This window comes from Salminus brasiliensis, chromosome 3 (assembly GCF_030463535.1).
Source record: "Salminus brasiliensis chromosome 3, fSalBra1.hap2, whole genome shotgun sequence".
NCBI lineage: Eukaryota > Metazoa > Chordata > Actinopteri > Characiformes > Bryconidae > Salminus > Salminus brasiliensis.
Genome location: NC_132880.1, coordinates 30791194 through 30819127, shown reverse-complemented (window position 1 = coordinate 30819127; position 27934 = coordinate 30791194). Strand labels below are relative to the sequence as shown.

The following is a 27934-nucleotide window of genomic DNA, read 5'->3' as shown; positions in this document are numbered from 1 at the left end:
TTATACAGCAGCGCTAAATCAGCCCTGACGTCTCTGACGTTTGACGTCACGGCCGGCAACGTCACTGGCTGTCTGTGTGCAGGAAGTGAAGATGGCGACCGCCTACGAGAGATTCAACCTGTAAGTTTGTGCGGATTTTTACTTGTATTGAGACAGAGACACGTTCAGGCCGCCTGTCGTATACCCTCGTTATATGATCCTCGTCGTGTCTGCTAGTCGAGCTGTTTGGACGCGCTGTCTTTAAGCTGGTTTAGCTGCGAGTGTCTGTGTGTCTGCTGCTGGTCAGCAGTGATCTGAGTGCTGAGCTCTTTATACTCAATTATAGCTCTTTATCGTTCACTCTTTAATTTTACACACATTCCTCACATTTACTCCTCTCACGCTACGTTAGATGGATATTCGTGTTATAAGACCCCTGCTTGTCATAATGACTGTTTTTCGTGGTGGTCATTAATGTAGCTAGCTAGCTAACTAGCTAAGGTTGCGTCTGCTGAGATCAGCTGGAAACTGTGTGTGTGTGTGTGTGTGTGTGTGTGTGTGTGTGTGTGTGTGTGTGTGTGTGTGTGTGTGTGTGTACGTACTGCATATAAAATCTGCAGTGTAGGAACGATGGACAGTCGTTGGCCTACTGGCCAACATATTGCCAGACTTCTCCAGTGCACGATTGCCCACATTTCAAGTGTTGTCTATGGGGTCCTTTCTGAAGCTTGCTCAAAGCTTGGAGGTGTGGTCACTGCTGTTGCTGGATTTTTAAAAATGTTAAAGAGGTCATCCAATATTGTTCTTGCCTCATTATCACTTAAAAACAAACAGTGATGAATTATTAGGTACTTACACTATGTCCAAATGTATCCAGACAACATATGTCCTCTATAATTAGTGATTTTGCCTACTTTAATAGGAATGTATTGCTTTCACAGGTATTTGGTTACACACACACACACACACACACACACACACACATGTACAATTTCCCTATAAACATATTTTCTCATAGTATGGAACATTCACCTAAGATCAGCATGTCCAATGCCATGTTTACACATAGATGCTGGGCCAGCTTTAAGGCATGCACAATAATAATACTTAATGCACAAATGTAATAGTCCAGTCGGTGTCCAGTAGTCCAACAGGCTGCTCACCAATTCTTCTGCTGAGAACTGATCATCCAACATCGGTACTTGACCTCATTAATACTTGTGTGGCTAAATGCAGTCAAATCCTCACAGTAATATTTCAGCATCTTTTGAAGGCCTTCCCAGAAGAGTGTATGCTGTTGCTGCAGCAAAGTAGGCAAACTGCCTAATGATGCCATTGACTTCAGCCCTCAAGTCCAATGAATGGTGAAATGTCATTGATCTACATGTAAATAGACAAAAGCTTTGGAGTGTCAGCCATAATATTAAAACCACTGACAGGTGAAGGGAAAAATGTTGATTATTCATTACAGTGACACCTGTCAAGGGGTGGCTATATTAGGCAGCAAGTGAACAGACAATTCTTGAAGGTGATGTGTTGAAAGCAGGAAAAAATTGTTAAGCTTAAGAACCTATTCGACTTTGACAATAGGTCTGAGGCCAAAACTGCAGCTCTTTTGGGGTGTTCCCAGTGTGCAATGGTCAGTACCTACCAAAAGGTGTGCAAGTAAGGACAACAAGCGACCCAAGACTTATTAATGCATGTGAGAAGCGAAGGGTAGCCCAGCTGGTCCAACCCCACAGCTACGCATTGCTGAAAAGGTTGATGCTGGCTATGGTAGAAAGGTGTCTGACTGGTTAAATGACCCATGCTGACCTCTTTCTACGGCCAGGGCTAGGTGCGTGTGCTCTTATTTACCTGGGAAAGAGATACCAGGACGCACCATGGCAAGAAGGCAAGCTGGAAGAGACAGTGTGATGCTCTGGGCAATGTTCTGCTGGGAACCCTTGGTTTTAACCATTCTGGTGGATGTTACTTGTACCACCTTCCTTAACAATTATTGCAGCCCAGGTACACCCCTTCATGGTAACAGTATTTCTTAAGGGCAGAATAATGGACCCTGCTTCATGATCAGTTGTTCAGGAAAGGTTTGAAGAACATGGCAGAGTTCAAGGTGTGGATTTGGCCTTCAAAAACCTCAGAAGATCTCAGTCCGATCAAACATCTGTGCGATGTGCTGAACAAACAACTCCTGTCCATGGAGGCCTCACCATGCAGCTTGCAGGATCTGCTTCCAACTTCTTGGTCCCAGATACCACAGGACATCTTCAAAGCTCTTTTGGAGTTCATGACCCATCAGAGCTGTTTCGGCAGTACGACCCACAGAGTATTAGGCAGGTGGTTTTAATGGCTCATTCAAAATTGACCACCACTGATAAAATAAGACCGATGGGAGCACCTGTGCTGCGATGAGTTAAGCATACATGTCATTTGCTCAAGATGAAGACCATTAGTGTTTCAGTAGGCCCTTTGCTGTTTCACTTCATAGACTCTACATATGCATTACATCATGTAATCCTCAAACAGTGCTTCTTTGTGCAACAGTGTGGGAAGCATGTAGTGCAGTGCTAGGCCAAGGCTGGCATTAATACAAGGGAGGGATTGATTTGAATGAAGAAGCCTAACAGTACAGTGCAGGAGATGTGCTTACGCTGCTTTCTGAGTGTAGCTTGTGGTCAAGAAGAAATTTAAGTGCACAGGAAATGTGTTGTTGAGCAATCTAGCAAGGAAGGAAGAAGATTTACCCAGAATTGGCCCACAGTCAGTGCAGCCGTTTGGAGGCATCAGTACAGCTCTGTTTAAACATGTTTGTCCTCCAGAGGTATTGATTTAAAGCCTCAGTCAGAACTTGCTGAATCTGAGGGTTCACTGTAGGCAAATGGCCAAGCCTGGGTAATGATCATCTACAAGAAGGAGTGGGCAATTAGCAAAAGTCTAACATCATGTTTTGCTAAGTTTCATGAACACGTTAGAATGGACAAAATGAAGCCTCAGAACCCGTGGTGTCCCTTTTCTAGGCTCTTTTTTGTTTTTGTTTTTTAATAATATTTTAAAACGATGCAAAAAGCGGTGTGATAAATACATAAAGCTAAAATCTATTGGGAAAATATACTAACATCCAGTCAGCTACTTCTCTGCAATTACCCGGCTATCTCTAGTCTTTTCCGGTCTATGCCATAGTGCTAACGATCCCCATGATATGCTCAGAAGAGGGTATTGTGGTTTAATTTATCACAATAATGATAACATCGTCATTTCATCCACTAAGCAATGGTTCCCCACAGTTGCTCCGTCTTCGAACAAAATCCACTGCTGCTGCATTTGCAAAATCTGTGCTGCCAATTACAGTAACTTCGGAATTTCAGAATGAATAGCAGCCAAAGCAAGATTATTTATTCACACGTGGCACACAAGTGCTAATCAAAACGTTTAATAAAAAATGAAATAATAATAATAATAAAGAAAATATTGAAAATATCATTTTTTTACATGGAATATATTGGATGAAGATACAGTAAGAAACAATTATTTGCTGTAATTCTGTTATTATGCCTATATTCAAACCTTTTTTATTTAATATATTGTATTGCAATCCATTCAAAATAGTTGTTGTATCAGACACTTGAATGCAGACCAATATTTCCATCTACTATGTCTTGCCTTCTACAGGCATGCAACCCCTGAGAAGTTCTACATTGAGGCCTGTGATGATGGTTCTAATGATGTCCTGGTCATCGACAGGGTTTCCACAGAGATGACCCTAACAGGTGAGGCCTAAATAGACAAACTGAGAAAGCTTTGTTGTCAGAGGCTGTGCACAGACTTGTTGACAGACTTGTGTCAAATAGAAAGTTCTTGTATTGCTTATCTCTTGATTAAAACTTGTGTACTACAGAATGACTACAGTCTGTACTCAGGCAATGAGTGTAGAAACAAGGAAATGGTGTTTATGTTTGATAATGGTTATTATATAATGGTACTTTTTATTAACGAATGCACAAAGGTGCCACTCTTTAATCATTTCTGTAGTTCTGAAAGTGAGGTAGAGAAGATTGATATACTTGCATAGTTAGTAGATCAAATCTGCGTAACGGTAAGCTGTGAAAATGACCAAAGGAGCTCCACTCATGTATGAGGTAAATTGACACATTTCTCTTTCAAAGGTATTAAGGACATCCCTCCATCAGGAGTGACCAAGCCCATTTGTGGGATCATGGGAACCATTCGCCTTGTGGCTGGTAGGTCAAACTAATATTAAACAGGGGAGTCCTGCTCCTGGACCTCCACTGCCCTTGGAGTCTAATTCCAACTCTAATCTCAGAAACCTCATCCAGGTTATAAAGTACACCAAAAGCAAGCATTGTTTACAGGGTAGTCAAGACTGCCTCGAAGTGTGAACTTTGTCTGTACCTGGTAAACGGTGTCAAACCAGTGGTGAGGGTTAAGCCTTCGCTACCTGTTAGCCACGCTAACCTTGCAGCGCCAGTGCAAAATTAAAGAGGCACTGTCAGACTAATTGACTATGTTTGACTTAAAGGGGTTAATTGGTGGAGTCTGATCATTGATCATACCATAGGTCATCAGGGGTAGGTTCAGTTGTGAAGGAGCAGGTGCAGGTACTAACTTGCTTGTGTCTGCAGGGATGTACCTTATAGTAATCACCCGGAAGAGGAAAGTGGGCAGCCTGTTTGGTCACACAGTGTGGAAGGCAGTGGAGTTTGACCTGATCTCCTACAAGAAGACCATACTGCACCTGACGGACAACCAGGTAAAGCAGCGAATGCTGTCACCATTTCACTTCCATCAGTGTCAAACAGCTGATGTACTCTAGCAGGATGGGCAGTTTAGTCATTTTTGCTGTCTGAATGTCCACAGTTTTGCACAAGTCGTATTTGGATAAGAATCTTTGATAGATATAGTGTTTGTATTTATCATATGTGTATGTGGTTTAACATGCTTCTAGCTGAGCTACCGTGCAGGTATGGGTCACCAGCTTTTACACTGTACGAATTAGTCATTGTCAACCCACTTAGAAATTGCCATTTGGTTTAATGTGAGCCAAAATATCAGTCGCTTATGTCCCCACATTCGCTGCACTTCTGCGTTGTAGCACACTTGTTTCAAAATGACAAGATAAGTGATCTTTCTTTTTAAATTCCAAGCTGCTCTTGTCTCCTTAGAATACTCAATTAAGTCAACCCATGCTGAGAAGCTGAGTCCAGGTATTACTAAGTGTTTCACTGTTGCATTATTTATATCCTTAAGAGTTTTCTGCTCTGAACTTTAAAGGCTGGTTTCCCGGACAGCGATTACACCTAGTCATCAACTATATTTACTTTAAAATGGAAAATCCCCATTTGAAATGTTGTCTAGTCATAAGAATACATGTATTGAGGATTTGAAGGTGTTCTTGATGTATAAGCAGCAAGTATGTGACTTTGATTGAGGCTAAGTCCCAGTAAACCAAAGACATAGCTTTTACCTTTGGCCTCCACTCACTTCCCAGGGTTTGACTTTCTAGAGTTTCTAAAAAATAAGCCGGTGCTTTCCCTTGTGATCTGTGGTTTCATAGTCAGTATAGGTGCTCCAGTTTGTTTTCGAGGAAGCGGACAATGAAGAGAAGAGATGGTAAAAAAATAACACCATCTTTACTACCATTAGCTTCACATGCTTTTCTCTTTGTCACACTCCCCTTCTGTGGACACTGCCAGAGGAAAAGCTGCAATCATAAGACCCAGTTTATTTAGCAACCCTTTTTCCCATAACTTGCAGAGTTTGGAGATGGCCCTGTTCAGTGTACCAATTATCGACAACACCATGTTCTCCCTACATCCTGCTCCTTAGCCAGCTTTGACTAGAGTTTAGCTAAATTTAGGAGGTGTTAATATTACCAGTCAAGATTGTTATGCAACCATTTTGAAGCATTAGAATGGGCCTGTTTTACAGCTCTGTTTGGAGAATGAGGATACAGTTGGCACTTTCATACACTGAACTCTCATTATTTTACGGCGCCTTTTAATCCCTGTCCAGAAGACTGCCCCTGTGTGTCTGATTTAGCAGAGCAGAACAGGTCTTGGTTTTTAAGGTGTGCAGATTGCTGGTGGATATTGAGAAGTCTTCATACAGCAGTAGCACAGTTTCGTTGGAACCCATAAGAACAATGTCTTCTTGGAGTCATGTTATGCAGATGCTGTGCATTATGATGTTTTTTTTTTGTTGTTGTTGGGTAATGCTGTATATGGCTGCAGCCTTCAGTGAGTTGAGCAAAGGTTTCTCCAACAGGAGGTGGAAACTGGGGCCTGCCTCTAGAAGACCAGCAAAACTGGATGGTTCAGTGTAAGGGCATGAACGAGTGTTGGCCAACCCTAGTGTGACGCTTTACTAATCCAATGGGGTTTAAATCCTTAAACCTCATAACCATACGAGATAATTATGATTCTTTAGGATGTTATTTATTTATTTATTCATGGCTCTTTTATGCTACCTCTTGGAGCATTTCAACAGACAATATTTTCTTTATTTTATTAATTGAAATGTAATATTTTGTTTGATTGTGTTGGGGATACACCAGTATTGAAATCTGCCAGGATCATCATGCATGCATATTTTTTTTTTGCTTTGCATTCCATTCCAAGCCCAAAACAGTCTACCCGGTGTACTAATAGTACTTGGACAAAGTCATGCGGCTACATTTGGCTAGACTAGACTGTTAATCAACCTGCATAAGAGCATCTGCAGATTGCCATTAAAAAGCAGCCTGAAGAACAAAAAGCGTGAGCATCCTTTGTTATTAATTATTGATTACGCAATCATGCTGCATTAATACATTTTACGCCCCTACTAATCAGCCACTTGCATGGTGGTGCTTCAGCTTTACACTCTCTTTATCTGTGCCTCATTGCAGTAAACTGTGTGCTAGCTGTAGCACATAAGCAGGAGATGCACTCCAGCTGTTATGTGGAGTGATTAGTATTGAGTGCTGAAGGTGTATGTGTATATAGAGTGGCCACCCTGTCAAGTCTTTCCAGCCTCTCCCGCCTCTCAGAGCTAACTAGCTTAGTGTTTAGATCCTCTTACCTCAGACAGAAGAGAGGTCCCCAGGGTCTGCTGGTATTGGCTGGAGGAATTAGCTGTCAGGCTGCTACATGCATGCGCTGCTTCTTTCGGTTCCACTCTGGCCGGAGTGAGTTGGAGTTGTTTTAGAGCAGGGTTCACATGCTCGTGCTGTGGGATGTGCTTGATTGGGTTACATTGCTCTTCTATGGCCCTCACCTTAACATATGTCTTGAACAAGTACATGCTTGTGTTTTTCACGAATTTGTTTTGTACATCAAAAGTTTGCGGACACCTCTTTTCTTTCTATTTCTGGTTAGTGCTTGATCTTCTGATTTAATGTTGATTTTATGTTTTAGTTAAGAAAGAAAAATACCTGCCAAGGTTTAGTTACTGTAAAATAACTGTCTGTGAATCTAGCTTTAGCACTCCAGCTTCATGCTCATCAAAGTGTCTTTCCCTCTATGAAGAACATTTAGCTTTGGGCTAAATGATGATTAGACCATCTTTACACTATTGTTAAAAGCACGGCTTGAACCTATTTTGGTGGTTAAAGCATGTAGATGCTGGACTTATTATTCCCAATATAGGACTGTCACTTCTAATACTGCTTTACTAAAAAAAAAAAAAAAAACCTGATTGGTCTTTATTTGTTGGTTTGTAGAAGGGTGACTTGGTTTGTAGAAGGGTGTTGGGGTCTCTTTTTATCATCTTAACTAGTACTGCACAATCTATCATTTGTTTAAAAAAGGTAAAGGTAAAAGTGCACGTATTTGTCACTGTACTATGTACAGCGAAATGTGTCCTCCGCATTTAACCCATCTGTGGTCGTGAACACACACACACTAGTGAACTAGGGGCAGTGAGTACACACACACACCCAGAGCGGTGGGCAGCCAACTCCAGCACCCGGGGAGCAGAGAGGGTAAAGGGCCTTGCTCAAGGGCCAAACAGTGGCAGCTTGCCAAGCCTGGGAATCGAACCCACAACCCTGTTATCGATAGCTCTTATTTTCCATGACCTCTACTAGAGGCATGTTATAGCTGATTAATATAATTTATTTCATCCAGTCTTGGATACACACAGTGCATTATTAATATCAGGACATGTTGGATCATTGACTTCTGGTAAAGATTCCTGTATTTTGAACACTGTCTGTTTTTTTTCCCCAATTTCGTGCAGCCCTAATCTTAACTTCTGAGAAATAAAATTGCCAATAATTTTATTTTAATCATATACAGACATTATTTACATGCTTAGCAGTTAGAGAGACTGATCACCTGTCACCAGGTGCAGTTACCATCATAGCAACATTTTTGGTGGTGGTGGGGGTTCCTGTTATGGATTTCCTGGCAGCTAATATATGATTCCCTTTAAGTACATATGAATAATTATTATTTAATTATTGAATTATTGATTAATCAACTCCATCCACACATCAGAATGTCGCTCTTCTCTCAGCTGATATGTGCTCCCCTGTCAGTCTTTCTTTCCATGGTTATGACATTAACTTGTTGCAGTAATGATGATAATGTTGGGGAGAGTAATATAATGTAAGCATTTTTTTTTTTAGAAATGCATTACTTTTTTTATTTGAGCAGGGAAGTTTCAAAGTCTTTAAAATGCGTCATTGTTTTTAGGTGGTGCCGTAAATAACGTATTTAATACCTAAGCTGTTCGATCTGTACCAAATTATTTCTGCCATAACTTTATAACCTGGGGGAGTAAATAGTTCCCCTAACTGAAGAATCACCCAGAAGCAGAACCTATTAAAGCTAAACTAAAAGCTAGGTGTCCACCAAATGTGCGAGACAGTGTATGTGTGATTGCTTAAACCTGTCACTGTTGTATTTACACTCTCACTGCTGCTCTTACACAGATGCAGGACAACAAGACGTTCTTGTCGATGCTTAACGGCGTGCTGAACACGGACGGCTTCTACTTCTGCACTGACTATGACCTGACACACACCCAGCAGCGGCTTGCCAACACCAGCCCTGACTTCCAGGAGATGAGCCTGCTCGAGAGGGTGAGAGACTCCGAGACAGAAAAGCCCCTTTCACACACTCAATTTCACCTGAAAATTTAACACCCAGTCAACTTGAAGCAGCGGTTTACCTGCGGAACAACACTTCTGGGAGAACGTTTCTGAGATACTGATGTGTGAAGTGATAAAGTTATAAGAAAATACAGTGACTTCTAGATTGCAGCCAGCAAAGTAAAATCTTTATGATTTAACAGTTCAGTTTTTGGGATTAGCATTGGGATTGAAAACACCAGTTGATTCTAGAGATTAAGGTAATCTAGGTAATATCTGCTTTGTTGTCCACCAGCAAAGTGAAATGATTCAGTGACAGTTTTGTTTTTACAGTAGAGTTTTGAGGTTCGTAGGAGACAAAAATTGTGACTGTATTTTTGTTTAGAAATGAGGAAGCTGCTGGTTGTCACAGTTTTACATTTTTTTCCAAGCATTCAAGTTATTCCAAATATAGACTTTTAAGTATAAACATGTGTACTGGTAAAATACTTTTTAAGAGCTGCATGTGTAAATAATGCTAGAGCCTAAACAAGATCAGCTAGAGTTTTGAGAGTGAGCCTAAGCTTTCTATTCTTGTCTGACAGAAGTTGAACCCAACAGGGTCATCTGCTGTTGCAGCCCATCAGACTTATTTTGTGAGTTTGATTGTGTCATGATTGTTGGTTCCAGATGTGAAGTTCTCAGCCCAACAGTCCATTGAGTTTGCTCAGAATGGTGCAATAAGGAAAAACCTCAAATGAGCGGCAGTTCTGCAGACAGAAATGCCTTGTTGATCAACAGAGGTTGGACAGACTGGTTGTAGCTGACAGAATGGCTACAGTAACTCACATAACTACCCTATCAGCCAAGACCAGAATGCTGAGGCTGCAGTGGCACAGCCCAGGCTGAATAAAGCTGGACAGTTGAAGACTGGACAAACATAGCATGGTCTGGTTACTCTTTATTTCTGCTGAGGAACACACGGTGATTGGTTTACATTTGGTGCCAACAGCACGACCGGCCTTGTGTCCAGGCTGGTGGAGGTGGTGTGTTGGTGCAGGGAATGTTTTTTCTGTGCTCTTTGGGTTTGTTTGACCATGACCATTAACCATGAGCCCTAGCCATCTTCTAATGTCTGCTTCCGGGCAGGACCACACATCATGTCACAAAGCAAAAGTCTTCTTAAACGTGTTGTCTGGTTTCAGAGACAGACAGAGAGGACAACGTAGACACAGCATATGAGCTCATTAGATTGTGCTTCATTCATATTGAAGGAGTGTTATTGGAGACATGGTGAAACTGTAAACTCCTCATGTTACTCACACACACACACACACACACACACACACCGTCCATTCACTGACCGAAATGGGGGGAAAAAATGTAATTATACAATACCGTGCAAAAGCCTCAGGCCTTTAAGAAAGTTATAAAGTAAATAAGTAAAATATAAGTAAAATAAATGTATCCAAACAGTAAGAGTTTGTAATAAACAAAAAACACTGCTGTTCTCACTGAGCTGAACTATGCCTCAACAGCAAATGACGACTATTGACCACTGCAGTGGTTTTGTGTGAAACATGTGAGACGTCAGAATTAGAGGTGAAACTGGACTGAATCTGAAAAGCTTCTAAAAGCTACCTACATTTACATTTACGTTGAAGGCATTTAGCAGACGCTCTCATCCAGATTGACTTACAAACGTGCTTCACTTTTTACTCAGAAAATACCCTTAGCTAGTTTGTATAGAATAGGATCCGAAGACGCCTCTAAGCTTAGACACTACTAAACACAATAGCCAGTATGGAGACCATAATACTCAACACTTCGCTTCGCCCAAGTACTCTTTGAAGAGGTGGGTCTTCAGCATGCGTTTCCATTACTTCGGTGCCAGGACAGAAAAAAGCCTGGATGCTTGGCTATAGTGTAATTTATTGCATAGTTTGATATTCAGATTTTTATTGATTGATTTATTTGTTTGTTTTAAACCAACAATCCATTTTTAAATATTGATGAAGGTGAACACGCAGGGTGAAAACTAATATATTCAGATCTATACCTATTCACCATCATTGTCACTGGCAATATTACATGTAGGTTCACTGGTGGCTTTGGATAGTACAAACAATTAAAACATCAAAGCTCTTTTTGGTTGCATCTCCAAAATTCTTTACAAAAAAACATGAGTGGAAACCCCCCTCCTCCCTGACTTAATCTAACTTAAAAAAAAAGTTTGCTATTCAGAATCTTTGTTCACACACTGTAAAGGGCAGCTGCTGTTTCAGATGGCGGGGGGAAAAACAAAGTATTGTTTTTAAAAACAAAGTTTTTTTCGTAGTGATGGTTTTCTGATGAAGTGCTCACAGGCTGTCTGTGTTCTGCTTGATCTGGAAGAAAGCTGAGATGGTTATCTGTCCGGGGATTCTTTGTGTAGCCTGCACCGAAACCTCAGACATCACCAAAACCTTCTTTCCTCTAACCCTTCCTTTGTCTGTCTCTTTCTCTCGGTTTCTTTCTGTCTTTATCTCTCCTGGTCTTCTGCCATCTCTAAGCATATACAAGCTCCTCTGCAGTCCTACTTTTCTTCACTATGACCGTGTTCAAATTAGAACCACACTTTACTGCCATTGCTTAGCAGTGCAGCACAATTCAACCAAATGAATAGGACCGTGAGCAGTCATGCCCGAAGAGGTGGGCAGCCATCTCCAGGTCCAGGGAACAGTTGGTTTTTAAAGGCACCTTAGCCATGAATGTTGATTACCCCCCCAACACTTCTTTTGTGAGTCCAGGGGAATGATCCTGTGACCTTCTGGTCCCATGTCTGCATCCCTAGTCTTCTCTAAATCGCTTCTCAAAAATGTTAGTTGGTTAGTGGCTATCAAGCCCTTTTTACCACCTGTGTGTGTGTGTGTGTGTGTGTGTGTGTGTGTGTGTGTGTGTGTGTGTGTGTGTGTGTGTGTGTGTGTGTGTGAGACTTTTTCTTTCTGTGTCTTAATGTTACACATTCTGTCTATCTCTGAAGTAGTCTCCTATTTTTGGACTTCTCTTCCCTCAGCTCTGCTGGACTGGTTTGGTCAGGATGAACATAAATCAAGTAATTCATGCCTTTTAAGTGTACTAAAAGCAATAGGATTTATCGAGTAAATAATAAAGACACTCAAGGCAGCGATTACGACCGCAGTGCCAATATCTCACGCCATACCACATCAGCCTGTGTGTATTGCATAATTAACTGTAGGGTATGGTTGTCTAGCAACATAACCATCAAAGATGATTCTAGAAACTGTACAGTGGTGTTTATCTACTGGTTACACTTTAATACAGAACTGTTGAGCATTGCAGAAGATGATCTCAGAAGCTGTGTGTAAATAATAGTAAATAGTAAAAGTAAATAATAATTAATAAATGAATAAAAATAAACAGTACATTATGGATTTTATTTTAATGGAAAAAAATCAAATAAATAAATAAGTAATGATAATAATTGTAAAAGACGTTTGCATGTTGCTATAAAGATACCACAAATGGTACTTTGAGGGATTCTCACTTGTAAAGATGTTAAGGTTACATTTATGGAATTTTGCAGATATTCTTATCCAAAGCGACTCAAAAAAAATAGTCATTCGTTCTGATTATCCGAGGCTAGCTTTAACAGACCCTGAATTCAAGGTACTTCTGAGCACTGATGCGCCAGAAATGCCACAATTACCTCATTCAAACTATTTACAAGCAATACACAATTCCCAGAACCTGAATGTAGAGAAGACTAAACTATGTGGAAAAGAACTAGACAAAGTAAGTGCAGTAAGTGGTGTTAATACAATAAAAGCTTTGATAAAGGCAGAGTTTAGTGCTTTATTAAGTTCTCCCAAAAGCAGTGGGTCCTTAGTTTGACGTTTGGTTCTTCATACTGTCATATCTCTTTCACAATCATGGTTCATACTGAACTAAAAGGGGTTCTTCTATGGTGTCCCTCTCCGTTTCTATGGCTTTTTAAAAGCATAGTACCGTTCTGTGAAACGGCTGTTCTTGATGATAACAACATTTAATTGGACTGATTTGGTTCATTCTCCTCACAGGCAGATCAGAGGTTTGTGTGGAACGGATACCTTTTGAGGGACTTCTTTGCGCAACCAGAGGTACACACACTTGCACTTACTTACTTATTTACGAATGCAATCTATTCATGCTCAATCAATGCAGATGCGTTAAGAAGTGTTGTTGTTTATGTTTCTCCTTCTTAGCTTCAGAAGTTTGCTTTTCCTGTCATCCATGGCTGTATCCTTTTAGTCTGTCATGTCGGTTTCTTTGGTTGAATCTTCAGTCTTGTGTATATACACTAGGTGGCAGCCCTGAGTTGTTAAATATTGTTAAACATATTGTTTTTATCATCAGTATTTAAACACTGATCAACTGTTTGGTCAAACGATCAAATGTTTGGTTCTGTCTGTGCTTTTAATTGTGCATTTAATTGTGCTCCCACTTTTAGCTGAGGTTCAGGAACACAAAAGAGACCAACATATTGTCACTGTGGTGCCAAAAACCTTGTATCTCCAAAATGGCAGCTTTGCAGTACAAGAAAATCCCTTGACTTTCACTGGAAGTCAAAGTAATAATATTTGGTATCACTTTACTTGTAGATGCTCACCTGACCTTCAACTAACATTCAACTGAAAATGTAATAAATGCAACTGAACTGTATTGTAAATTGAATGTCTGTTGACTGTAAAAAAAAAATGTCTATTGACCGAATGTCTGTTGCTGAAAGGTGTAGGGTTACATTCAGTAGACAGCCATTTACATTTAGCTTAGATTTCAGTTTCAGCACTTAACACATATTCAGTTGAATGTTAGTTGAAGGTCAGGGGAGCATCTACGAGATATCTATAAGGGACCATCTAAGTAAAGTGATACCAAATGCCCCCCCCCCCCCCCCCCCCCCATGTTATTTTAGAGCTCTTTTATTAGTCCATTCATCATGCGTTTTGAGGTAAAGAACAACCACCAGATCTTATTGATGTCAAAAATGCAGACACAGGGTTTTTGATTGACGGTGACTGTATGCTCTTGTACTCTGTATTTTGAGACTATGAATGTAGTGTGGCTGACAGTCGGTTGTGGTTGTGTTGTGATGTACACAGCACATGGACAATTGGTTGCTTCCAATGAGTCCAACAGTAGTAAGGAGTAAGTTCATGTGACCATGTGGTTAATTGCTTAAGCTGTAAATAAAATTGCAGCTCTGTTCTTGTGATTTCAAAATCACACTCTGACTGATCTTGTTTTTGGCACTACTGTTCCACTGGTCTGTCTGTTCCATACATACCCATACATACACGTATATTGTTCAGGGAATGTGCATGCTGCATTACTTGGGCTGTTGGGAGCCTTTAACAGGTTGAACAGTTATTGCGATGAAGCCATGCTGCATCAATGGGAAGATATTTGAGTGGATCCTCATCTCTAGGAGGAGCTGTTTCAGAGCTGGAGTGCGATACTATGTACGAGGTAAGCTGGTGGCTGTAAATTCTGGTAGACGCGCAAACATACACCCACAAATATACTGCTGTTCAAAAGTTTGGAAGTACTTTTATAGGAGTTATATTAGTTATGTGTTTTTGGATATTTTGCTTAATAGTTCAAGTACTTTGGAACAAGAACAAAACAACAAATGACAACCTGCATTATAATTACAGTGTGATTTATCTATTTAAAACCTCTTTCTTTTGAGAGCCTGAAGTTTGATTAAATATATTAAACATGGCACATTCTGGATGCTTTTCATTGTAACTTGTCTCAGTCATGTTAGAATCATCTACAGCTCTGTTTATTATTGTTTAATTTAACTAATGTCTTAGTAATTATTTAAAGAGCCTGTGGAACTACACATGATGAGCTTGAGTCATGATTCTGATCTTCTACATAGATTTCTTTTCTTTCTTTTTCCTTTTTTATTTCATCATTATTTACTTTTTTTTCCTTAGGAATTGACTCTGAAGGACATGCTGCTAACTTTGTCGAAACTGAACAAATAGTTCAGTATAATAACTCCAGAGCCTCCTTCGTGCAGGTCGGTATAACAGAATATAAATGAAGGTTTTTAGCCTGCAGAACTTTTATAATGAGTCCTACATGACTAAAGGTACTTCCACTACAGAGAAAGAAATTCCAAATTCTTGAGCTGCGCTAACATCATTATCTGGTATTCTAATGCAGTGGACGGGAAGTTTTCGGTCATGAGTTAGGAATCCTTTCTGAACTCGAAAAGCATCAACAAGCATTTGTAGTTACAAGTGTAATGTTTGAATGAAATTAGCTTAAAGTCCCAGTCTTGTTTTAGGGATGTGCTCTATGACGAAGATGCTTTCAGTTAAACTGCCTCTGACCCTTTTTCTGTTTTCCTTTACCAGACTCGAGGCTCCATGCCTTTCTTCTGGTCCCAGAGACCCAACCTGAAGTACAAGCCAAAACCACAGATCAGCAGCACCACCAATCATGTGAGGCTTTGGCTTTGATTTTTTTGATCTGATCAGTTCTTACATTTGATTTGCGTAAAAAAAGTATGATTTTAAAAGTACCCTAGAATGGAAAACTGTTGCACAGCTCGGTAAGAGTTCGGTACATGGAAATGACACACCATGAACCTCAAACACAGCTTTGTCAAACCAAACCTGGAGCTGTTAAACGGGCCAATTCCAAAACCCTAAACTGATTTCTAACAGTCTTGATTCTTGACGACCCCCAGTATTTACATACCCTCACCTTCGTTCTAGCCCTAGTCCAAGATGGCACACCAGCAACTTTTCCTGAGAATATAATGCTTTAGTTACTTTTGTATTAAGAAACAGTCTTTGGTCCGATTCTGCACCATAACACCGGTGCGCAGCACATCACCGCAAGACACTGCTAGATATAGAAAAATGCTCAGGTCCAGGTTGCTATGTGAACCAAGCCTTGTGACCACAGCTTTTCCGTGATGCCACTATCCAGGGAACGATGTCTAAAGTGGTACGCAAGGGGGCAAAAGCACATTGTATCCGTGCATCCACAACTAACCCTACCCTAGCCTAGCAGCATTCCAGATAAGACTGTTCAGATAGCTGACAGTATAGCCACACTATCCTGTAAGATGTGGATTGGTGGGGATAATTGCAAAATACGATTACAGTGTTTTTGCTACAATGCTAAAAACAAAGCTATGACTATGCTGATGTTATGGCTAGACATGTTGATTTTGTGTAAGCCATCTTGGTGCCTCTCTGTAAACCAGCCAATTAGAGCAGAGCTCATGAAATTGCCGCCATAAAAGGGAAACCAGCTTGTTTCATTGTAGGGCCGAAGCATAGGTCTGTGAATGGGCATGTATAATGGAATTGGGGATTTTTCTATGTAGTGTTCTATGAATACATCAGAGAACCATTTATACTACTAAATAAATGCATTCTATGACACTTTTAAAGCAAGGGCACATGCAGTGAGATTTGATGGAGAAGCATTTCTGCATACCTCGGTCTCAGTCTTCCGCAAGAGAGGCAGACTTAATATGGATTCAACGATCCACAGACAAAACATCTGAGAAAGAAGATTGGACTATATGTAGAAAACCCATGTGCATGACTGGATTACTCATTATGCTCAGTGTAGCTGATGCATGTTATCAACCTAGCAGACGTGTGCATTATTATTAGGTTTTCTCAGTCAACCTCCCTCCTCCAACGCTTACAAAAAAAACTGCTAGTCATATTCTCAGAGCTACAGCACCATCTGCTGGATAAAAGCGTGGCTTGCCTGTTCATTTATGTGCTTGTCTCACACTGTTGTAGGAAATTCACTGTAACATGTATGTTTGACTCTCTTGTAGCTGGATGGGTTTCAGAGGCATTTTGACTCCCAGGTCCTCATTTATGGGAAGCAGGTCATTCTGAATTTGGTAAATAATGCATTGAAACACTTTTTGTACATCAAAAAAAACACGGTTGTGTGTGGAGGTTGGTGAAAGTATGTGGTGTATGTTTTGTGGTTTGCTTTGATATTTAGGTCAATCAGAAGGGTTCAGAGTTGCCCCTTGAGCAGGCGTTCGCCAAATTAGTGAACAGCATGGAAAACGGGATGATCAAGTAAGGATCCATTCTAAACTTTTTTTTTCGCCCACAATCCTGAAAATTTATTTTGACAGGCCTTTTGATATTTAACTGCACATTTAAAGCTACTGTACTATTGATTCCAGCCTCTACTTCTTTATATTTCTGTGTATATACTTTTTCCTCTACTAGAGCTGCACAATATAAAAAAAATTACATATGAATATTAGTGTGTGTGTGTGTGTGTGTGTGTGTGTGTGTGTGTGTGTGTGTGTGTGTGTGTGTGTGTGTGTGTGTGTGTGTGTGTGTATGTATGTAATATATACAAGGATTTTGTCATGATATTAATATTGTATTCTGTATTTCCAATATCTCTGCATACTTGTATATATTTTTTTAACCTTAATTTTTTGTCTTGTCTTCTGTCTTATTTTTATAAAATCAAACAGTCTTCTAAGCATTTTCCTACTAGTAGTGGCACGTATAACTGTGTATGTGAGCAATACACTGTAATTTGATTCACACTTATAGGTACATCGCCTTTGACTTCCATAAAGAGTGCAGTAAGATGAGATGGCATCGCCTACAGATTTTGGTGGACGCTGTGGCAGAGATGCAGGATGAATTCGGGTGGGTCTATAGCGCTATTTCCTGAAATTCATAACCTCATATGTTCAGTAATGATGATATGGCTTGATGTAATTATTTTGATGGATACATCAGGGAATTAAGCATTAATCAAATCAGCTAAAGAACAGACAATTGACTGCAGCTTTCTAATGTGATAGATATGGTTATATTGGAGAAAGCACTCACTATTCTCAAAATTACCAGCAAACATCATGTGTTCTTGCTGGTTTAACACAGTTTATGATCCATATTCTGAATTTTTTTTGTGTGCATTTCATTTCCCCCCTGAGGCCCACATGCGACATTAGCATAATGCAGCATATATCGCTGGCTACACTCACATGGCAAGCTTCATTGCTTGTATGCAATTGCTCAGATGCAATCTTTCTGCTTTGTATGTTCATGTTTGTGTTTCCAGTAATGTAATAACACCCAGAAATGTGATTAATTATACTCCTAACTAGGTCAAAAATGTAATCCAGCCTTGTAATGCAATGTAACTTGCCTAATAATGTAATATGCAATTGCTCAGATCCAATCTTTCTGCTTTGTAAGGTTATGTGATTAAGGTTATGTGTTGATGGGTACTGTATGCTCTCAAACAGTCTGTGTGCAGACATTCAAATCAATAAATGTCACATAAATGAAAGCATGTGCATCGTAAACGTCAAACTACAGCTCAATCCCAAATGACTCCTTCTCTCCTTTGCACTAAGCTGAGGATTCTACACTCAAGTAGTGCAATCTAATGTCCAGTAGGCATCTGTGCACATGAACATAGTCATAAATGGTCTTTGTTAAATATCCTTGTTATGCAAAAACCTTATTCCTCAACTTTACAGAAGAAGAAAATACTCTCTTAACTTTCAGTGGAAGTTGATTATATTTCATTGACACAGTGTATTAAAAACTACCAGCCAAAATGGAGATGCAAGGTTTTTGTGTGGCAACAATCTAGAACACACTGTTTGGGTACAGAAGCACTATAGCACTATATCTGCTATTTTAATCCTAATCCAGTTACTAGTCTTTCTTTTAACAATGGTGTTCAGAGCGCCATCTGGTGTCTTCAAAACTCCATTAACGGATATTATTCCCAGACTACAGGAGTAAGGACGTTCTCAGAAGGTAAATGAAGAGTTCTGAGTCAAGCTATTTTACATTGGAGCATGAAAACATGACATAATTTCTAAAATTTTATGGAAACTTATAATCCAGGCTGACTGATTGTTTTAAGATATTAAACACTATTAAATAGTGTATATACATCTTTACTAAACTAAATAAATCAGTCCAGGATGTCTCATTATAGACACTGCTACTTATAATATGTCATTTTACTAAGTGTATTAATTAGCAGCTCATCTTATCTAAACTGTTTGGCTGTATTTTTTCTATACAAACACAAAGATTGGATCGGCATCTGCTGCATTAAGAGACACTGATTCCATTGGAGGGCAAAATAACTGGAGCAGGCCATCTATTATTGGGTATTGATTACAATTCCAGCCTGAGTACCTTATTATATTATTGGTTTGTATTACATTGTTGACTGAGTTACAATGCAAAATGTTACATTTCTGGAATTTATTGGGAAATTATTACAATATTAAATGCCCCTATTTTCATGACCTATGTAGTGCACTACTTATGGAGTATGGAGTTCTTTGAATTTCAGTCTATCACAGAGCCATCAAATGCCATTGTGAAGATAATTTCTCTAGCTGTCCAATATTAGAGCAATTAAAATAATGACATACAGTGCAGCGCATTGGTTGGGGTGGGGGCGGCATGAATGACTGTTCTCATTAAGGTCACACGCCCACGATTTGTATCAGATCTGCGATTAGATGTGAAAGATGGCTCCATTCGCACCCTGTCACAACATCAAATCAGAATCACATTAGGTCACATGTAAGTGTTTTGTATTTGTGCCACATACCGTAATACAACACAATTCAGTGTTCTATCAGAGCGCATTGTGTAATAAAGTAATGTGTTCTGTGTATTAAAAATAACAGTAGGTATTGTTTTTAATACTTTGGTCTCTGCAGGTACTTCATGTTGAATTCGGAGGGCAGGGTGGTGTCGGAGCAGTCGGGAACATTCCGCAGTAACTGCATGGACTGCCTGGATCGCACCAACGTCATTCAGAGTCTTCTAGCCAGGCGCTCCCTGCAGAACCAGCTCCAGGTGAGAACCAGTGACAGACTGGCATCCCACCTTCTCCTTAAACCGCAGAGTTCCGCAGGAATGTCAAATAGACTTGTTTATGTGGTTTCTGGCACCTTTTGAGAAACGTGTGCTATGCAAAAGTGTGAGCATAGCTGAAAATAGGAGCAGCTATCTTGGAGTTTGATTTGTGTGTGTGTGTGTGTGTGTGTGTGTGTGAGACTGTTAGATAACAGTGTAACCACATACAGTGAAACCACATAAGCAAGTCTATTAAAATTTACAACTCTGCAGTTTGAGGCAAGGGGACATTCTAAATTCGTGGTCATAACCCTCCATTATTTGTTAGCTACTTTAGCTTTGCAGCTCCAGAAGTCATTGTATTATTGGTTCCACATGCTGAAAGTGAGAGTTATAACAAGTGCTCTGTACACACCATATTTATTCGCTGATGACATTTATGTATGTATGTAAATACTTTTCATTTTAGAGGTTGGGTGTCCTCCATGTTGGCCAGAAGATTGAGGAGCAGGCAGATTTTGAGAAGATTTACAAGAATGGTACTCAAAACTTTATCATACCAGACTAATTACTTCAATAGCACTTAGTATCGAACAGTTTCATATAATGCAATACCAAGTTTCAGTACTTCAGTCTGTTAATGAGAAAGTAAGCATGCTTGTGTCAAATTCCAGATGTCTTAATTACAGTCCTGTATGTTAGGTATAATTATGTATGTTAACAACCGCACTACTTGATTAATCTTGAATATGTTGCAGACTGTACATGTACCTACTTCCTGCAGAATTTGCATGCGTAAATTCCCCATTAACTTGGTTGAACACCCCATTTTGGTTTGTGAGATTGAAAAATGGTAGTGAGAAAACTAGGTATGTACCAGAATTGCCAGCAGTGGGAATTTTGAGCTGATTATGGGCCAGTATTTTTACGTGTACATCTTTGCCAATGCCAATACATAAGCAATTTTTCATGGGACCGTAACATTTTCTGGATATACCAATATGCAGATATTTTCGTGCAGTAGTTCAGAGTCGTCAAAACACCCTGCTCTTCTAGAGTAAAATAAATACATGAACAGATCAGTTTGAAGTATCGACTCTAAACTAAATTCTTTAAGGAGTTAGCAGCTGAGACTGATTATTCAATATCATTGCACATGCCTAGGAAACTGTATTGAAATACTAAACCCAGCCCAGTTCAAATACAAGTAATGTTCTTGATGCTGTGGTTTACTTTTTTTCATCCTTAAAAAAATGCTCTCACAGCAGGACACTTAAATCTGGCTTTAATTAATGTTGTTTTTTCTGTTCCTTAGCCTGGGCTGACAATGCCAACGCATGCGCTAAACAATACGCAGGCACAGGAGCTCTAAAGACTGACTTCACCAGGTAATTAATACTTGTACTTAGCATGAGAGGCAGCTGATACTGTGTCTAATGCCAAGTAGAATGGTCTAATCCAAGCAGAGTTTAACATGGAGTAATGAATAATAATTTATCATTTATCATATATAATTTATCATATATATAAATTATAAATTATTGTTCATTACTCCATGTTAAGCTCTGCTTGGATTAGACCATTCTACTATATATATATATATATATATATATATATATATTTATATAAACGTTTCCCTCCATCATTCTGCTCTCCCCATACCCCATAATGAGAACATGACAACAGAATTTATTAAAAAGGAAAAACTAAAATTTCACATGGTATTCAGACCCTTTGCTATGACACTAGAAATTTAGCTCTGGGGGGCTCCCATGTCTCTTGGCCACCTGTGGTAAATTCAAGTTGTTTGAACGTGATTTTTTTTTTTTATACATATGGACATTTGATCTTCACTACTGGGAAATAAAGTAACTAAAGGACTAAAGAAGGAAATTTGTCAAATGTAATTAATAGAAATTCTGTCTTCCTGTGAGGAAACATGAGGGTATTTTCCTCACAAGAAAATAGTATTTCTATACAATCTAATATGTTTTACAAATGATTTCAGTTTTATTGGTTAAGTTATTTTACCTCCATCTTCTAACATCGTTTAAATGAAGATCGATGTTTAAATTATCAACCAAAGACAAAGATTTTCATGAGGTGTCCTTACTCTTTCTCATGACTGTATGTAAAGTCTCACAGCTGACATTGTGTAACAGTCTCCCTGTCCCAGATGCTAAAATACACCCCCACAGCATAATTCAGCCACCACCATGCTTCACTGTGGGATGATATTGGACTGTTGATGAGCAGTGCTTGGTATCCTCTGAACATAACTCCAAAAATGGAGGCCAAAAAGTTAAATCTTGGTTTCATCAGACCAGAGAATATTGTCTGAGAGTCCTTTAGGGGCTTTTACGGGGGAGAAGCTCATGGCCACTCTGAAACACTCCAATCTGGGCTTTATGACCGTGATGGCTGACCTTCTGGACGTTTCTACTATCTGCACACAGGGTCTTTGGAGCTCAGCCATTGAGTTCCTGGCCACCTCTCTTACCAAGCATTACTTAGCTTGATGGTGCGGCCAGTTCTAGTAAGAGAACTGGTTGTTCCAAACTTGTTCCATTTAAGATTTATGGAGGCCACTGTGCTCTTGGAAACTTTTTTTTTTTTTTTTTTTAAAGCAGCTTCAGCTTTCTTCCTCCACACAGTCCACCTCATGGCTTGGCTCTGATATGCATTGTCAGCTGTGAGACCTTATAGAGGCAAGTGTGAGTCTTTTCAGATCATGTCCGATTAACAGATGGACTGTATTTTAGGTGTAGAAACATCTCAAAGATGATCAGGAGACATGGGAGGCTGCCAGAGCTAAAATTCAAGTGTCATAGCAATGGGTTTGAATTTGTGTTCATTTGAATTTTTGTTTTGTTTGTTTTTCATTTTGAATACATTTGCAAACAGTTCTGTTCTGCATATGCACACACTGTTACAAAATGTTATGAATAATACAAACAATACAGTAGTCTTAACATTTGTTTAGATGGTTGTGTTTGATACAGTGCTTGCGATTTATTTTGCCTCAGCTTAAAAAAAATGTGGAAAAATAAAGGGGTCTGAGGACTTCCCGAATGCACTGTACAAATGTGTTTGTGTGTGTTTATAATTATCATATAAAATAATGTTTTGATAGCAGAAACTCTTAACTTTTCTAAATCGTTCCTCAGGACTGGAAAGAGGACTCAGTGGGGCTTAGTAATGGATGGCTGGAACTCCATGATTCGCTATTACAAGAACAACTTCTCTGATGGCTTCAGACAAGTACGCATGAATTCACTTTCTTATTTACAGCTGTGCTGTGTATCAATAAGGCTGAATAACCAGCTCTGTGAAAATAGTAAAGGTCAACCGATATCATTTGGCTCCTAGGACTCCATTGACCTCTTCCTCGGTAACTACACTGTGGATGAAAGTGTGGAAAGCCTGACCCCTCTCCAAGTGCAGAAAGATTGGAAATTCCTCACGGTCAGTTTATTATTCGGCTACCTAACCCACATTTTAGTACTGTACAAATGTTATAGTCCGTGTTGTTGTGCCAGCTCAGGCCCATAACTGATTGGTCCTTGATTAGTGTGTTCGTCATCAGATGGTTACTGACCTGTTTGTTTCTGCTGCTCTTCTAGCTTCCAATCATCATGTTGGTGGCCTTTTCCATGTGCATCATCTGCCTTCTTATGGCTGGTAAGAAACTGCTGCCATTTTTAGCTATTCGACATGCCTCTGTAGTGTCTCAGCACAGTTTAGGGAGAAGTGGGTGATATGACATGCATGCACAACTGTGTAATATCACAATACATTGAGAGTGTTTCATGATGCACAATATTTACATTTTTCAAAATCTAATAAGTTGGACTGAAAAAGAATCAGTGGTAGCATGAATCTTAGCAACTAATCCAGTTACCCAGGACTAATAACACTCTCTTCGTAATGAAAAGCAGCTGCTCATTATCCTAGAAATACAGGTGATATCCACAATATTCTCAGGGAGGATATAGTACATATTGTGATGTAAAAAATACCGCCATATTGCCCAGCCCTAGTTTAAGGAGAGGGTGTGGTGACTTAGACAGTTTGCACAATGTTAAATGTGCCATAGAATGCATTTATTCAGTATTTTATTCATGATGAAACTAAGTTCCTGTTTATTGTGGGCTCATGAATAATGTGATGAGCTCTGCTCTGATTGGCTGGTTTACAGAGAGTCATTGTGAGAGCGCACACAGAAGCTTGATAGCTTGATAACTGCGGTTTGCAGTTAGCTTGGTCTGCTCGCTTCCCTATTTTCCCTTTTTGCACCCTGACTTGTTATCTAGCACAAATCTGACCGTGATGTGCTGTTCACCACTGTTACTGTGAGTTACAGTTGCAGCAAAGGTTTTCTAAGAAAACTTGAGTACAAGTAACAAAGCCTTTCCCCAAAGTGGTCATTAGGTTTTACCCCATCACCAGCTTTGAATAGAGCTTTTGGCTTTAGAAGGCTTTTGCTAGAGGCTGGTGTATACAAATTTGGGTGTTTTGGGAATTTGGAGGCCTGTTTTACAGCCCTGTTTTGGTTATGCCGAACTAGCTTTTTAAGGACACAAGTTTTTGAGGTCACTTCCATATACCAAACTCTCATTTTTCAACAGTACCAAGATATGTGCAGGCTAAAGGATAAAGGATGGCTCTGTTAGCCTTCAGAGCACCATTACCTTCATTGGACGGTAATTGCACCTTGTCTGATCAGCTATGTTTGAGCTATCTGAACAGCTCTTGTTGTGTTTTTCTCAGGTGATACTTGGACAGAGACGCTTGCGTACGTGTTGTTCTGGGGCACAGCCAGTGCCGTCACGGCCGCCGTCATCCTCTTCAACGGCAAGGAGTTTGTGGACGCGCCTAAGCTGGTGCAGAAGGAGAAGATGGATTGATTGTGCGTGTGTGGAAAGCAGCTCGGCCCTGCATCCCTGCACTCCTCCTCTTCTCTCTCTCCCTCCTCTTCCTCCTCTTCTTTCTCCTCCCAGCTGCATCAGGCTTGGAGTCTGTACTGATCTGATCTGCTCTCCACACTGTCCTTCTCGTACTGTAGACCGCGGCCTTCCAGCAGGAGCTGGAGTCACGCTAAAGTCATTTGATCATTGCGACCCCGTCCATGCGAATGCAGTCTCCCTCCTGCACTGCAGGAAGCAACCTTCTGAACCAAGTGGCATCGTGACCAACCATGAGGAACAAAGGCACACAGTTCACACATCAGTGGCATATGCACTTCAGTAGAGTTGTCGAGTGTGCACTACAGTAGTACAAGCAGTACTTTGCCAGTAACGTCATTGTGGACCTTTTGTAATCTTGCGGAGTAGATTTCTAGAGCAATATTGTTGTTACCAAAGTTCTTTTGGTTGGCATTCAGCTGCCTAGATGTGTAAATGTTGGTCTACTCCATGTGTAACGAGGGGTTTCCTTTCAGCGTATCGGAGCATTCTTCTACTTGCATACATGTTGAATGTCACTCCTATCCGGAGGGATGGTTACCATCGTGAATATTTGCATTGCATCGGGTTGGGGCCCTTTGGGCGAACGTATATATGTTATTCTACCCAATAACCTATAATATACCTTGATTTCTTTATCTCTCCTGTTGGCTGCTTAATTAGTTCTGTACTGTGAATTCTCATGTAGTTAACATCTTATTTGCTGATAGATTTGTAGGTTCGACTTCTCATGCGTGGCGGTAGCTTGAAGGCTAAAAGGAACAGTTCACCGAAAAATCAAAGTTGCTTCCCAGGTAGTCAGTTGGGCAAGACGTGTTTGGAGTTCGAAGTTTGCTTGTTTACTTTTGCACTGGAGCTACGAGGCTAATATTTATTTTTTTTTTAATTAAGGATATGTCCTACACCCTTCTATGTTCTTCTAAAGGTACTAGTTAGATATGGAACCCTCAGAGAACCGTTAAAATGTAAACCTCCAAAATGTCTATCTTTATTGGAGGAGGAAAAAAGCCTCTTGACTTTATATGGAAGTCTGTGTAAAGAGTTTATTTAATGTCATTGCCATGCGCATGCCAGCGAACATTTGCAATAAGCAAGGGTTGTCAAACCAATCCCCAGGAAGCTCCAGATGGTGCACATTTTTGCTCTATTCTTGTGTTGCGAATTGGGCATCATCAAAGATCTGAACTGTCTGGAAGTCCCTGAATACTGCTTTGACAGCCATTACTTTGGACAAATGTTGGATGATATTTTTGATACTATATACAACCTTTTTTGCTTAGACTGTAGACATGTTACTTATAAAACGACAATTTTGGACAGCAGACCTGCAGTATTGGCTGATCCACACATTTGAGATAAGCAGGGAAATTGTGCGAGCGAATCTTTAGCATTTTTGGGCCAATTAGAGTCCTAATTATGAATCAAATTATGGCTGAACCATTGCTTAAAGGAAGAGCTCTCCTCTTACTCCATATCGAACATTTTTATTGGTGCATTCATCATCAAATTTTGACACAATATGAAGAACAACTGCCAGATTTACATTGTTTAAGAAGTGAAAAATGAGAAATATTAACATGACAGCAACGATATATATATATATATATATATATATATATATATATATATATATATATATATATATATATATATATATATATATATATATATATTAGTCGCTCAGCTAAGATATTGGTGCCTAAGGTTTGCTTTTTTACTTTTGTCCTGAAGCTACAAAGCTATCATAGTCATAGTTAGTATATATTAGTATTAGGCCATATCCACCACCAAAAATGTTCCATATATTACTCCAGACACGCCGTGCCAGATGAACTACAACTGAGAAAAGAAGAAAATGATGTGCCTTTGATTTTTTTTGCTAAGCTATTCCTTTAAGAGGCTCTGCTGTAGAGAGGTGGAGGTTTTTATGCACTGTTTCAGTAATGGTTTATGCAAATTTGTTTTATCAGCACTTTACTAATGATTTCCATTCGTGGACCAGAACACTAAAAGAGATTCCAGGAGCATGAGCACATTCCCTAATAGTTTTTGCGTGTGTGTGTGTGTGGTTGCAGTGTTATTCTTCAGTCGCCAGTAGAATACTGAGAGCGGATTTGCACTTCACCAGGTAGAAATGAGTGATGAAGTCTGACTGTGTGTCATGTTACGGATTTCCTGTCTTTTGCTCTTTACTATTGTTCCTATTTAATGATACAGAAACAATATTTTTATTTTGCAATGTACGTTTTAACGACGGCTGCGACACAGAATGAAGTCTGTTCTATAGAATTAGGCCTTTCAATAGTGCTGTTAGGAAAATAAGGAATTCAAAGCCTGTTCCTGGCCTAGAACTGTCAAGCACAGCAAAGCACACAGATCTGTAGTGCGGGCTCAGATTTAACGCTGCACACCGATTCAATACTTTAGACAATGTGATGCCCTTCCTAACTAGATCATCAGTGTACACAGTTTGAACCCTTTCTCTGCTAAGAACCTGCATAGTGAGGCCGATGGCGAGGTGGTCAGATCCATGAACACTTTGGTGCGTTGGTAACGCAGCTGCTATACAGATCTTGTTGTTTGACCTCTGAAGGAGTGGTTTATGAACTGTACATTGGAATCCAAAATGTATCTGCTCTGCAGATCACCTCGTAATTATGTACTGTACTGTATGTATTTTACAACCGCTGAATCCGCCCCTGGTCATGTTCTTGGGTTAAGCGAAGGGAGCGATGCTGTTCTGAGTGTGCATGGAGTTCTCTCAGGCTTCTGATCGGCAGGTGGTGTAGGAACGTCACAGTGCAATGAGGACGAATGTAGTGGAACATTGGTAAAATGGTGTTTGTAATTTTGGACTTGATCTTGTCACTGTTCTCCTGAAAGTGAACTAATTTCTTGATTATTTTAGAGATGTTATGGATTCCTCAACTTTCTAATAAAATGTTTGATTACTCTCTTTGTCTGTCTGTCCAGATATTGTCCCTTCTCAGAATAGGTGCACATTTATGGTTTTTGGT

The 27934-nt window shown here is 39.8% G+C and overlaps 1 protein-coding gene across 1 annotated transcript; it reads left to right on the top strand.

Annotated features, from left to right (window-relative positions):
* Positions 1–81: 81 nt before the first annotated feature.
* Positions 82–27869, top strand: sacm1la (SAC1 like phosphatidylinositide phosphatase a). The gene is made up of 20 exons (XM_072675869.1): positions 82–120; positions 3649–3746; positions 4143–4217; positions 4620–4747; positions 8912–9061; positions 13129–13188; positions 13294–13327; positions 14456–14557; positions 15034–15119; positions 15460–15546; positions 16911–16979; positions 17087–17166; positions 17662–17760; positions 19815–19953; positions 20423–20492; positions 21269–21341; positions 23121–23214; positions 23323–23418; positions 23577–23634; positions 24724–27869. Exons 1-20 carry the CDS (start codon positions 92–94, stop codon positions 24858–24860), a joined length of 1764 nt encoding a protein of 587 aa, XP_072531970.1. The 5' UTR covers positions 82–91; the 3' UTR covers positions 24861–27869.
* The last annotated feature ends 65 nt before the right edge of the window (positions 27870–27934 follow it).